The sequence below is a fragment of the Saccopteryx leptura genome, chromosome 7, assembly GCF_036850995.1.
Source record: "Saccopteryx leptura isolate mSacLep1 chromosome 7, mSacLep1_pri_phased_curated, whole genome shotgun sequence".
NCBI lineage: Eukaryota > Metazoa > Chordata > Mammalia > Chiroptera > Emballonuridae > Saccopteryx > Saccopteryx leptura.
Genome location: NC_089509.1, coordinates 43,033,961 through 43,048,490, shown reverse-complemented (window position 1 = coordinate 43,048,490; position 14,530 = coordinate 43,033,961). Strand labels below are relative to the sequence as shown.

The 14,530-nt window shown below is 43.1% G+C and overlaps 1 protein-coding gene across 2 annotated transcripts in view; it reads left to right on the top strand.

Moving 5' to 3' along the window:
* ACVR1 (activin A receptor type 1) overlaps positions 1–14,530 on the top strand; it is a 131,807-nt gene that overhangs the window by 84,845 nt on the left and 32,432 nt on the right. For both annotated transcript variants that reach the window (XM_066345083.1, XM_066345084.1), the window contains exons 5-6: positions 11,458–11,721; positions 13,923–14,134. In XM_066345083.1, coding sequence (XP_066201180.1) covers positions 11,458–11,721; positions 13,923–14,134 — 476 coding nt within the window. The remainder of the gene's footprint in view (positions 1–11,457; positions 11,722–13,922; positions 14,135–14,530) is intronic.

Below are 14,530 nucleotides of genomic sequence, written 5' to 3'. Positions count from 1 at the left end.
GTGATGCAGACGGCAGCAGGGTGGCTGTGAGGAGCCCTGAGGAGTGCATGCACAGGGGGCCTGAGTATGAGAGGCGGGGCTTCGTGGTGCCCACTGTTCCATTCCCAGTGGGTAAGACAGTGAGTGCCTGGAGTGGAGTTGGTGCCCAATGAATATCTGACAAACACATGAATGAATAATGTTGGCTATAATAATAATAATTATTGTAACATAAAAAGATAGTGTTATAAGAGACAGAGGGACTGATCCGGGCTGAGCAGATAAGAGAGCACATCCTTTCAAAGCATTTATTCTGAGTTTGGGGAAGAGAATCAATTCTAAGACAATTTTACATTCTTTTTTTTTTTTTTTTTTTCCCTGAAGCTGGAAACGGGGAGAGACAGTCAGACAGACTCCCGCATGCACCTGACCGGGATCCACCCAGCACGCCCACCAGGGGTGACGCTCTGCCCACCAGGGGGCGATGCTCTGCCCCTCTGGGGCATCGCTCTGCGGCGACCAGAGTCACTCTAGCGCCTGGGGCAGAGGCCAAGGAGCCATCCCCAGCGCCCGGGCCATCTTTGCTCCAATGGAGCCTTGGCTGTGGGAGGGGAAGAAAGAGACAGAGAGGAAGGAGGGAGGAGGGTGGAGAAGCAAATGGGCGCTTCTCCTATGTGCCCTGGCCGGGAATCGAACCCGGGTCCCCCCGCACGCCAGGCCGACGCTCTACCGCTGAGCCAACCGGCCAGGGCCAATTTTACATTCTTTTTAAAAACTTTATTAAATTTTTTTGGGGGGACATTGGTTAATAGGATTATAGGTTAATAGGTTTCAAGAGTATAATTTTATACTACATCATCTGTATATTGCATTGTGTGCCCACCAGTGAAAGTCAAGTCTTCTGTCACCATATATTTGACCTCCTTTACCCTCTTCCTCCTCCCACCCCTTCCCTCTAGTATCCACCATAATATTGTCTGTGCATATGGGTTTTTGTTTGAATGTTTATTGCTTTCAGTTTTATATCCCACATATGAGTAAAATTACATGGTTTTTGACTTTTTCTGTCTGACTTATTTCGCTTAGCATGACAGTCTGAAGATCCACCTGTGTTGTCGCAAATGGCAATGTGTTATCTTTTCTAATGTCTGACCAGTATTTCACTATATATATGTACCACATCTTATTTACGCAATCATCTATTGAAGGATTCTTCAGCTGTTTCCCTGTCTTGGCTACCACCAATAATGATGCAATGAACATAAAAATATGTATATCTTTATGAATAAATGTCTTCACATTTTTGGGGTAGATACCCAGAAGAGTAGATATAGTAGCTCTATTCTTAATTTTTTGAGGAAACTCCATGCTGTTTTCCATAGTGGTTGTACCAACTTCCAGTCCTACCAGTAGTGTACGAGGGCTCCTTTTTCTTCACAGCCTCTCCAACACTTCTTACTTCTTAAGACAGTCTTACATGCTTTTAATTGATAAATTCACATGAGTACACTATACTGGCAGGCACTGATGATGTCAACATAATTAGAAGTAGTTCCTGCTGACAAGGAGTCACCCAGTCTGGGAGGGTGAGACAAAGGTTACAGTTACAGCACAGCACTAGCAGTAATGACCAAAAGGGCCTTCATGTCATACTGGGCTGGGAGGTTCGGGACATCAGCCCAGAAAGACGAGGTTTGGAAGGATGAACAGGCATTAGGCTAGCAAAGAAAGGACCAACGACTCTTTAGGCAGGGGAAGGCTGAGCCCAGAGAGGTGGGGCGATGGAGCGTGTTGCCAGGTGTCTGGTGTGGCCAGAGCCATGTGGAGGTGGGATTCTGGTTGAGAGATGAGACCCTACTAGCCTGGCAGGGCCTTGTGCTGAGGACAGTGACAGCTCTTCAAAGATGAAGTAACAGCGGTTTTCTGTGTTTTGGAAGTGTTGTGGGTGGAAGTGGATCACAGGACATGGCAAGACGAGAGGGGGAAAGGGACAAGGAAATGTCCCTCTGCAGTGTTGTGGCAGCTCAGCTCATGTGCGTTGTCAGGGGGATTCAAACTACCAACTTAATGGTGGTAAATGATAAAAAGAAACAAAGAAACAAAAAACAAACCTTAGTTCGAAGAGTAGATCTTTGTTACAGCTGGCTCTCAATCATTAACAGCCCAGCAAGCAACACTCATCTAGTAATAATTGCACTGCTACTTTTATTATGAAAGCGGATGTCTAAGCTGCTGACTTTTTCTAACAACTTTTGTGAGACATTTAAATCCCTCTAGCTGGCCCTTTGTTCCTGTGTTGCCATGGAGTGTCAATAAGCCCAGCTCAGAATAACCCAGGCAGTGAGATGAGAGGTACAGCTTGCTCGCTGGCATGTTGGCTGGCCAGGTTACACTGTTTTCATTGCTCCCGTCTTGGGAGGAGCACTAGGCAGCTGGTTGCCCTGGCAGCTGTGAAAGGTGTATGTCTCTTGGCTGCCCAGAGTTTGAAACGCAACCAAAACTTGCCTGCCTACTGAGCATGTGCGGCTCCCGATTGATCTGATAGCAACTTTAAATAGCCCACCAAGCACCTGTCCCTTATACACCAGCCCCTGGCTAACTGCCATTTAGGACAGTGTGGACTCACTTGGTGGATAGGTGAGGGGCTGGGTGGATTTTAGTGGTGCTTAGGAAAATCTTGGGAACTTTAGCCCTGGCTTAAAAAGAAGCAAAAAAGCAGCAGACTCTTCTGAGCCATTCTTTTTAGTGCTTCTGTGGTTAGTGGGTGGCCACCGCGTCTGTGTACATATAGTATGTGGTGATGATTCCATACAGTTCTCCTTGCGCAGCTAACTCTGGTCCAGTAGACTGAGAGGCAGAGTTCTCTGTTGGAGGAAAAGGCTTTCCTAAAACAACAACACTAACAACAACACTAACAACAAACTCCTGGATAGTAAGTAGCCATCCATAGTGTATGCTGCCTCCGTTTTAAAAAAAGGAGGCATTGAGTTAAACTATTTGTTTAATTTTCTACCTGCATTTTAATCCCCAATGATTGTCAGTCAATCACGTCTAGATTCTTCTTTCTCAGCAGTCCAGATGTGGTAACAGAATAGAATCACAGCATGTTGGGAGCCGTCTGTTGCCCTTTGGGACTCTTTCCATTTCCTCTGGGCTTTCATCAGCGGGTTGCCATTGTTGGGCATGCTCGGCACGCCAGTGTGGATGGAAGCAGACCCTGGAAGGAAGTGCGTCTGAAATGACTGGTGGTATTCAAACTGCTATTTCAAAGTGACCCTTTGTGGATACTCGGGTTATCTTTAGGTCGTCGGTTATCTTTAGGAGCCAAAGAGAGTCTGCGAAAATGCTGGCCCGTTGCTCTCACCTTGGTTTGTGTTGAGATATTCTTGTTCTCCAGCGAGTGGCCTTGTGACACATCTCCGATTTAGCTGCCTTTCTTCTGCCAAGGCCCAAGATTATTGTGGAAACTGGGGCTGGTGTGTGTGCTCTGCCACAGAGATTGCGCGGGGCGGGGGGGGGGGGGGCAGTGTGTGTTTGTAAAGTCCATTCTAGTGCAGAGCGCTGCAAAGTAATGCTTTGGGTTCCTACCTGAAAGTAGGTACCCAGACCCTTTCTTTGGGCTAGGGATACAAAAGAGTAAGCTCGAAATGACCCAAATTCAACCCACTCATAGTGACTATTGAATCTTAAGTTTATGACTAATAAGCCTTCTTAAGCATATTAAATTTGGGAGTTAATTAACTTGTGTGGACAATATTTATTAGACTGATAGGGAAGAGAAGACAGGCAAAGCAAAGATCAAGTTATAAAGACTGAAATAGAGATGCACAAGGCTTGGTTTATAGTCATGGGATTGAAGGTATGGGATTTCTTTTTTCATTAACTTTTCATGGAGTTCTGCTAGGGCCTTGGGACATGAATTGGAAAGTCAGGGAATAGGGAGGTAGCAGTATCAGAGAGAGTGGGCTCTGCCCAGTTTTTCACCCTTAGGTCTCTTAATCTGTGTGGCCTCATCTGGATGGGAAAGAAGATAGCTAGAAATTTCCTTGTTCCCTCTGTGCTTTTCTCTGGAGTGGGGGAGGTTAGGAAGCCAGAGAGGAGGAATTTAACTAATTCCGGACATTTTCACCTTTATCTTTTGGTTGCCAGAATGCCTGGAGGCTGGCCTTGTAAGACAGTTGTTCAACAAATTGGAGCACTGCCCATCTTTTGAAGGACTTATCTTTGTGGTTTGAAAGGTTCCGGAAAGGGTGTGGCGGTGCACTGGAGGCTTGCAGATGGTAAGCAGAGCAAAGATTGGCCACATTGGAAGCCCATTCTCTGAACCCCAGAGACAAAAGTCCCTTCCAGTTTTGAGCCCTTGTTTAAGGTTTCCTTTAAAACCAAAATCGTCCATATAGAGCCCGGGGAGGAAACCTTCCCGCACTCCCTTACTAGCCCCTGGAGCAAGGAACCACCAGAGAGGCAGAACACCTCGCCCACAGTGTAAACAGACCTAGCCAGTGCCATTCTGTGGATGGTGCCATATCACTGGCTCACTTCTAAATCTCAAAAGGAAAGGCCACTCTGAAGTGTTTGCAGTCCCCTGCGTCTTCCCCCCTCTTCCTTCAGACTGCGGGACCCGGTTACTTTTCCTAGCCGTAGCTCCCCCAGACAGGTGTGGTCAGTGTGTGGGGTGGGGTGGGAGTATTTTCACATCTCTAAAGCATTCCTCAGGAAGTAATTTCCATGAGGCCTTCTAATAATTTGCTTCTCTGAAGCAGAGACTGAAGAAGTTTGAAGACAAAATGAAGAAAGAGGGTCATTATTTTCCCCACGTTGAGTTACTTCACAGACATGGCACATATGTTAAAGGCAGACCCTCGCTATACTCAGGGAAGCATAAAAAGCATGGAAAAGGCAGACCAGTGTTGTCTTAGGTCAGTACCCCCACAATGTTCTTTAACGTGTTAGTCACTTAAACACAGGCTGAGTTGTTGGCTTTGAAATGGAAGGTGTGGCTGCTGCAATCAGCTTAATTTACAGGGATTATTTCACAGACAGGGAGTCAGCCCAGACACAAAATAAACAGATGGCACTTTTTTTCCCTCTCTCAGCTTTAGCAGTTCAAATGCAGTATGACTTCAGAATCCTTATCACCTTCAGCAAAGCAAGAAGGGGAAAATGATGTAATTTACTCTTCCACACTCCCTGCTGAAAAGGCCATTATTTTCACTGATAGGAGAAAAATGGCAGAAAAGACCAGGGGCATGTTTCTCTCTGCTGAGCAGGCAAGCCCTGCATGACCCCTCAAAACTGACTGGAGTCAGGCACTTACTGTGTTTTGATCGTAGAAGCTAAAAGTCCTCAAATCAGCCATCCTAGGAAGGACCACTCAGAATAGCCCTACTGTTCTATAATAATGTATTAATTCCATGTTTTAAGAACTCTTGTAGTTTACCTCTTTCATCTAGCAAACAAACAAGCAAACAAAAAACCACAGCACAAGAAGGACAGGTTTTCCACACTCATAAGTCCCAGTGGGTGAACAGATGTGACGCTGTGGCCAGCTCCTCTAGGAAGAGGTGGTTTGCTCAGACAAGCTGGCTTGGTGACTAAGCCTTGCCTTAAGATCTCTGCTGACATTTAAAGACTTTATAAGCTCAGTCTGCTCTGAAAACCGGCATCATGTCTCTTCCCACCTCTAAATCCTTTCAGGGAAGAGAAAATTCATTCTGAAGCAAATATTCCTCAGTCTCACCTCCTGCCAAGTACTGGGGGCAGGTGTGAGATTAGTATTGGGCTCAATTCCTGCCCTCATGGTGCTCACAGTCTAGAGGAGAGACCGGGGCATTCCACACGCCCGCAGACATGTTGTGAGTGCAGGCAGGTGGTTTCTGCTTTAAATTTGGGTGTGGAAACAAAGGCTTCTCTGAGGAAATGCCGTGTAAGGCAAGATCTGAGGGGACGATACGTGCTCACTAGGTGAGGGAGGGTGTTGGCAAGGAAGGACCAAGCTTTCCAGGTAGAGAGAACTCCTCCCCTAAAGGATCGAAGATCCTGACGCAGTAAGAGGCCTTCCAGGAACCAAGGAGACCTTAGGACGGGGAGAGGCTGAAGAGGGGGGAGTCGATGCGCCAGGGCTTTTGTAGGCTGGATGAATGATGGTGTCTCTATTTTGAGAGCAGTGGAAGCCCTGGAGAGCATCAGGCTTGTACATCTGGGTGGGAGTGGCATTTGCTGAGCTAGGAAACCTTGAAGAAAAACACATTTGGAGTGGAGGCATCATGAGTTCAAAATCTTGGAAATCCCCAAACCATTTTTTGTTGCTGTTACTCGAACTTAATGTGACCTCATTCAAATGCATCTATTAACACAGTATCTTCTTTACAACTTTGCTAACTATCAGTGTCTCTAATCAGAGAAATGAATGTGATTTGGGTTCCCTGAGTGTTTTATCATCAGAGCAGTGAGGCATTTGGTGCATTTTATCCCTGAGCATATAGCCTGCCTGCTCGCCAGACCATCACATGACCTTCACGAACCTTTCTGGATGGACCTTTGCGTTTCTGTCGGGAGCAGCCTTGCTGGCAGATACCTGGCATTGCAAAATCCTTCCTTAAGCCTTTGTTTAATGCCAGAGACTTCAAATGCTTTCAGGGTCTGGAGAGGTGCCAAACTGTACTCTCGGATTAGGAGACCGTGGAAGGACTCCCATATCTACAAGCCTAATATAAACCATTGTTTCAAGTGAATGAATTGTTTATACTGTTGGAAGGAGTCCAGGGATGTTTGGGGTTCCTTTTTGAGCCTGTAAGGTTCTGAGGTGTTGGACTTTTATGACAATCATCTAATAACCGCATGGCTTTCTTTTGTGCTACTTTGAGGTAAGCCAGTAAGACACGCAGGCTGTTCCTTTTGCTTGCCGGGGGATCACAGTTAGAGGCTGGTTTCCTTGTAGCATTTTCTCATTTGTTTGTTTCCACTAATGTCTTTGAGTTAGTGGAAAATGGGGGGTTTGTGCAGCATTTAGAATGATAATTAGTTTCAGTGCCCTAAAGCACTATGGGGTATATGACTGGGCAGGTAGGAAGGGAGAATCCTGGGGATCAGTCGGACCTGTTGTGCCTGGATTGCTCAAGTCCTTCCTATAACATACACGTGAACACTTCTACTATAAGATTCAATTATCCTAAACTGAGGACAGTCTTAAGAAGTACACAGTGCTCTTTGCTCAGCCTCTCCCTCTGCCAGCCTAGGATTGAGCCATGAGGATAGGAGAGTCCAGGTATTGAGGTATAACCAGAACAAAAAATATCTTTTAAAAGACTTGGCCATAGTGAACCCCTGGGATTCTGAGCCCGTGCCTCTAGTTGGGGAGCCAGCCCTGGATCCTCCCAAGAGGCACTGAGAAGTCCCTGCTGCTCCCAGCCGGCCCCGGGCTGCACGCGTGCTCACACGGGCCTGGCTCCGCCCCGAGGCACTGAGGGCACACTGGCCAGCCATAACACTGAGTAATGCTGGGAGGTGCCTTTCAGAGCAAACAATGTGGGTGAGCTCCTCAGACAGGGAATACCTCTGGCTTGACATTAAATTATTTAAATGGTTGTCAATTAGGTGGAGTAGACTTGCTGCCTTCTGCCAGGACATTTCCTGGCTATTTGCATAGGCAGGTAAAATACTTCATATCAGATATTTAATTTCCTGTCTGTGCAGTGGAAAATCAGTCAGAAGGTGATTTTTTCCATTGCTTGGTTTGCCTTGATATATACTGTATTCATATCCCAGTTTGAGAGATTAGGGGTCCACAGAAACTTAACCTTTGGCACTCAAAGGGGTTTTGTGATAATTTTCTTACCCCTACTCCCCTCCCTTGACCATCACATCCCAAATAAAATATCACAAGCCCATACATGCTATGGTCATTCCTCACTTTTGACAAGACTAAGACACTGAGTCATGGGCATTCTAGGGCCTGCTGTCTTTCTTTGAACTGTAGCTATTAAGATCTGAAAATGCTACCACCTTGCTTTTAACTTTGTTGAATTAGTAATTCTAGCTCAGAACATCTTTTTGGCATCTCTTTGACTTATCCACTTTGTCAGATAAAATTGCCAAAGTGGCATTTAACTAACGAGTATGCATGTACACAGGCGTGCACATGGGTGCGTGTGGTCATTTTTGTGTTCCTGTGAATTCAGAGTCCTTATACTTGACTGTATATGAAAAATAGACACATGTGAGACTCTGCTACTTAGTTACATGGGGATGAACAAATTAAGAGGATGAAATGTTGGTGAGAAGCAAAATAGGATAAAGTTGGTGAAAGTTTTGTATTTTCCCATTAGCTACTTGCTGGACTGAGCTCATAGCTCCTTCTATATCAGAGATTGAGTTCATTGTTAGGTATCACTAACAACTGTCTTTCTTCCCTTTTCCTTGATAGTAGGGGAGAATATGAAAACCCTAGTTATTTGACATCTTACTGAAAAGAAGCACCAACTTAAAGGTAGTTAGCTTTGGTCATCTATACTGAACTACTATAGAGATATAAATACCAATTAATATTGATACATGAATGAACTCTTTTGACTTAGTTTATGACTCCATAGTGGGTAGAGTGAGTTGAATTTTACTAAAGACTGTATTTACTTGAGTCTGTTAAGTTCTGGGAAAATTCTTTAGGTCTAAATCTCTGTGAGACCATCCCCAAGTCCTGGCAGAAATTATACACCTTGGAAAGTCAGCTTCCCTTCTTGGATCTGTGGAGCTAGAGTCCAGTTAGGGCTGCAACTTTAAAAGTAGAGTTCACTCTGAGAGTACATTAAAAACATTATTATGATTGCTTTTTAAAATTTGACATTTTTTAAATAGAACCACAAAGTGTCACTAATTCTTAGGTCCTCTGGACCATCTATTTTCATAGGATCAATGGTAAGTGAGCCCTCTATGGTCTAGAGATTGGCCCCAGGAACCTCCAATCTCTGGATGCAAATCTGTTATATAAAGTGGCATAGTATTTACATATGACCTATGCACACCCTCCCATACACTTTAAGTCATCTCTGGATTACTTAGAATACCCAATGCAATGTAAGTGCTATGATAGTCGTTACACTGTATTGCTTAGGGAATAATGACAAGAAAATAAGTCTGTACATCTTTAGTCCAGATGCAAACATTGTAGGCTGAACTACATAGTATGTAACATTTTTTTTTTGCAAATACTTTCTATCAGTGGTTGATTGAATCTGTGGATGTGGAACCTGGGGGTATGAAGGGCTGACTATACTTGTTTATAGTTCTTCCTAGTGGACTGTGGGTCAGTAAATTAAGTAATTTGTACTCTTTAACCCATTATCAGTGCATGAACAGCTAGTCTTCTATTTTATTTTTATTTTACCCCTTCGTCCCATCACTAACCCCTTAACTTCAATTTAGTGTTAACAGACAGAACCTCTTGAATGCGCTAGGAGTGCATCCTTGGGTATATATGGTCCTTAAAAAATAGGTAGGATTCTTAAAGGATGCCTCTGTGTGAATTTACATAAATTGCATTGTTACACAGTTTTTAAATATAGTCTTTGTAACTCCCCGCTGTAGATCACAAACAAATCAATATGACACCATGAACCCCCACCCCTCCTTCTGCCCATCCATTTCCTTCCAAAGAATCATCACCTGTTGGGCAGCATAGTTGGCAGCCCTCAGCAAGCTTTGTGCCATTCAAGAGTGGCAAGCATGTCTAGACTCCCTAGAAATATTATCTTTCAACTTGCTTTTGGCAAGTGTAAACTTTTTGCTGGATTATGTCAACAGATATATATGTTTCTCATCCTCATAGAAATAGATTGGTGCTGGAATTTCTCTTGGATTTCTCTAGTAGGGAAAATAAAGTCTAACTCTTGGCTCATTAAAGTTTTTGCTCATTAAAAATGTCTGAGGGATTTTGATTCCCGGGGGTGAGTTGGTGACATACATACACTGTCAGCGGCTATTTTGGAATTTCTGCTCTTAGGCATGTCTTTGCTCTTGGATGAGCCCTTGTGGTTTTCAAAAGAACTAGCTAGTGAATTATAAATAGAAGGCCTGTGTCTGTGTGTCTGCATGCACTTACTCTGTGGGACGAGGCACCCACATTACAGTGGGCAGTGAACTATTTTCACTTTGAAGAGGGAAGAAGAAAGATTAAGAATGTTGTTGTTTTTTTTCTTTTTGAGATAACCCACATCTCTGCATGCACCTACACAAATCTGTGTAAATGAACTTGACATTTTCAAAGACCTCAACTTAAGGTCTCTTTAGAGCAGAGCTACCCAAGCTGTTATTTTAAGAAGGAAGCAGTTATCTCCCAGACCTGTGGCGGAGGGTTTGGGATCAGAAGGCTGTCGGCTGCGCCTCACCGTCCCAGGGAGCTCTGCAAGCTGCATTTCCTTATATGAACAATGCTCCAGTGAAAGGGGCCGTGGCTCAGTAATTGGTGGCTTTAGAACTTGGCTGTTTATATCCTATCGTCACTTTCCTTCTCCCCTAGTGGGAAACTGTCGGGATCAGCAAGTCTAAACTAGTCGTTTGAACAAGGGAGGGGAAAAGAAAGGGTGATTTGAAAAATGAAACTGCAAATGAGTGTTTTCAGACAGGAGGTCTGCTTGGTGTGCTTCACCGATGACACACGTCTGCCTCTTTCCATTACATATTGGACCCACCAGGTGTGTGCTGTCCCTCGAATCCCATCTGTAACCTTATTGTTGAAACATTGCTCTCTTTCCTTTGTTTTCTTGTTCCCTCATCCTCAGTCATTGGTACCAGACCTTTTATTGCCAGTTGAAAATATGTGATCAGCTGTGAATTTCCATTATGATTGCTGTAAAAACTTCAGTATTACCACTATTGAAAAATTAGTCCAGACATCTAGCTTAAAATATTGATAATATGGATTCGTAATTAAAGACTTGTGAACTCTTATTTTACTGGTGTATTTCAGAAGCAGAACCGTAACACAGGGGCAGTAACATTACTTGAAGTTGTGGTTGATGGAGAATTGTGTGGAGCTAGCAGGAACTGGTATTAACAGTCGCCATATACTATAGTTAGGAACCATTGCTTTTTTTCTTTTAATACGTAAGATAACAGAGATGAGCATTAGGTTCCAGTAAGACATTTGATTTTGCTGCAAGAATTGGGAGATGAGAGCCCGTCAGGCTGGAGATGACATGAAAACCAGTGGGAGAAGTTCATTTTCAGATGCACGTGAACAAATGATAAGCCTTCTTTGGCCTAGTAGGATTGATATAGAAGAGTATATACATCTTATATAAATGCATCTGTATATTGAGGAGTGATTATTATTTGGCAGTTGGCCAAGTGAGAGATACAAGATAACAGAATGTAGACAGGGGTTTTGGAGAAACTGCTTTAGAGAAAGTACGGTATATTATTCCCTCAATGCATGTAAAACCCACTCAGTGATTTCCCCCCTTCCTCTCTGTCCTTTTGCAGACGAGAAGCCCAAGGTAAATCCCAGACTGTACCTGTGTGTGTGTGAAGGCCTGTCCTGTGGGAACGAGGACCACTGCGAAGGCCAGCAGTGCTTTTCCTCACTGAGCGTCAATGACGGCTTCCACGTCTACCAGAAGGGCTGCTTCCAGGTCTACGAGCAGGGGAAGATGACCTGTAAGACCCCACCGTCACCTGGCCAAGCCGTGGAGTGCTGCCAAGGGGACTGGTGTAACAGGAACATCACGGCCCAGCTGCCCACTAAAGGTTCCCATGGACTTTTCTATTTCTAGATCAAAGGTCTTTGTTAGTGTTGTCCTGACTCTGTGTGGGTTAAAGATATAGGGAGGCACAAGGCTTTCCTCCAGCTCTTTAAACCAGAGGCGATGGATGACCAGGAAGATAGCTCTAGGTGAGGAAGAGAAGAGTACAACCTTGGCAATCTCAAAGGAGGATGGATGTTTTGGGGAAAATCAACAAGGTGATGTCCACGTTGGGGACATCTTGGCTGACCAGCTCTCTCTTAGCAGTCACGAGCAGGTGAACGGCTCTTGATACCCTTTTCAGTAAAAGAGCCTTGATTCTATTCATAATTTCTGAAAAAAATCTGCTTAATAAATACTCATCTCTCTGTTGAGTGTTTAGGGAGGGAAACGGAACATAAGACTCAGATACCTGCATGGAATACCTGTTCTCTATAAGGAAGGAGACAAAGAAAGGCACACTAAACTCTTCACTCATGACTGATTCTCAGTGATCTGTCACTGAAACTTGAAGCCATGTGAGATTTCACACAGACCTCGTAGTTTATGTGAATCTTCTCTGTATTATATTCAATATGGATTCCACAGCCAACGGAAAACAGTGCTCCTATGCAACTATTTCCCCATAAAATGAGCCTGAAATTGCTATTTCAGTGTTCCTATAAATATCAATGCACTTAGTCTTTGTAGATTTACTCCAAGCCAAATTTACTTTTCATATATCGTGCATTTTTAATGGGCGTGATTATTTAATTTTGCACTCACAAAAGAAGAAACAACCCAAAAAGTGAAGTAGGAGAAGCTACTGAGAGCATCCTATACTGGAAGTGTCAGCTAGGGAGGAGACCAAAAAGTGAAACAAAAAACTGATACACAATCACGTTACTGTTATTTTTGAAGTTATAGTGATGACTGTAAGGCATATAGAAAAGTTTAAATTCTGATAAGCAAATAGGTTTTGAATAATAAAAGAAAGATTTTTAAAAGGGAGTTTTAGTATTTAAATGGTTAAAACTAAAATGCTATTTAATGGAATAAAATGTACTTTTAACTTGTGAGTTAAATTTTATTAATAAAGTGGATAGACATGAAGAAATGTCTGCATTCACTTAAAAGTTATGTCTATAAGTATGAAAAGTTTTTAATCTGTAGAACATTGTTAGACTAAGCTGTAATAGAAATTTTATTTTTTAAAGAAATATCTAATTTATTAAGGAGGCACAATATTTATAATACAGCGATGTATATAATTAGTCTTATACTTTATCGTACAAATGATACATGCCATGGAGAATATGTGCCAAGTTGTTGATGAATTTGGATTTGGAGAGTTAAAAGGAATGTATAAAAGAAATTAGGCTTGAGATTAGACTGCTGAAGGGGCCAAGGACGTGGAAAAGAGTAAGTTACTTAAGGGGAAGAACAGGGCTTGCTGACAGTGTCATGAAAGGATCTGAAATTCAGAGGCAGTTATTGTTTTTGGAACTTTTAATTATGGACCTTCACTATCCAACTAAGAAATGCTGATTTAACTGGCTAGGCAGATAGAAAGTCTTTGTGAATATTTGCTTGAGTGATATATGAGTTTTGGAGTGAGTGCATGAATGTTTGAATGGGTAATTTAAGAAATGATATCTGAATAAGGGAGTGAATGAATGTTCTGAGTGAGGGAATGAATGCTGAAGACACTGAATAAAAGAACTGATGAAGGAATGGACAGGTTCTAGGCAGAAATCATGATATAAAAAGATCAATGAGAAGTCAGCAACAGACCTCCAAGTACATTGGAGAGAGAGACCACAGATGGGGCATTTCGGTCTTAACTCAGCACTCTCTCCTTGGGACATCAGAGCATATTGTCTGCAAGGAGTTGATGATGAAACATTCTTACAGATCAAATCCTAGTTAATAAGAGTAGTACCAAGATTTGTATAGTACTTTATATTTTAAAAGCACTTTCATACTCATGCCTTAATACAGTTAGTTCTCAATGGAATTTTTTCTGATTGTGTCTAAATGGATAATAGTTCAAATAACTGGGCTATTGGCCAGTTGTTAGGAAGTATTTTAGTTTTAACACTTGGTGACTTGTGAGACTTTGTGGTCAGGATCAAGAGCTACTTGTTAGGGTACTGGTTATAAATATTACATTATAAGTAAACAGTGATCCTTACAGCCAATTACCATTTTCTCCCCCATTTTCAGGGAAGTCCTTTCCTGGAACACAGAATTTTCACTTGGAGGTCGGCCTCATTATTCTGTCTGTGGTGTTTGCGGTATGCCTTCTAACTTGCCTACTGGGATTCGCTCTCCGAAAATTTAAAAGGCGCAACCAAGAACGCCTCAATCCCAGAGATGTGGAGTACGGTACCATCGAAGGGCTCATCACCACCAATGTTGGAGACAGCACTTTAGCAGTGAGTTTGTGACCCTAGGGAATCCCAACCATAATGAAGATGGCTAAGGGCGTTTTCTTATTTTGAGCATGAAATGCTGTGCATGCATACCAGTGGCCATGTACACCCTCAGCAAACCCATGCTGGCACCTGTCTAGTCTTCCCTGTGTGAGAACATTAATTTTAGACGACATTTACATTAAGTGAGAGAAGGGGTATACTTTAGCAGATTCTGGGGGTTAGGGAAAAGGGACAGAGCGTGGTTGGTTGCCTGTTTTGGTGGTGGGGGAGAACCTTGGAATTTATGGTCCGCATGTACTATTCTTAACAATAAAAGTTTTTCATAAAAAGCACCTTTTGCTTAATATTAAAAATCCCCTTTTCCCTTCTAGATTATTTTAACACCCTGTAACAACC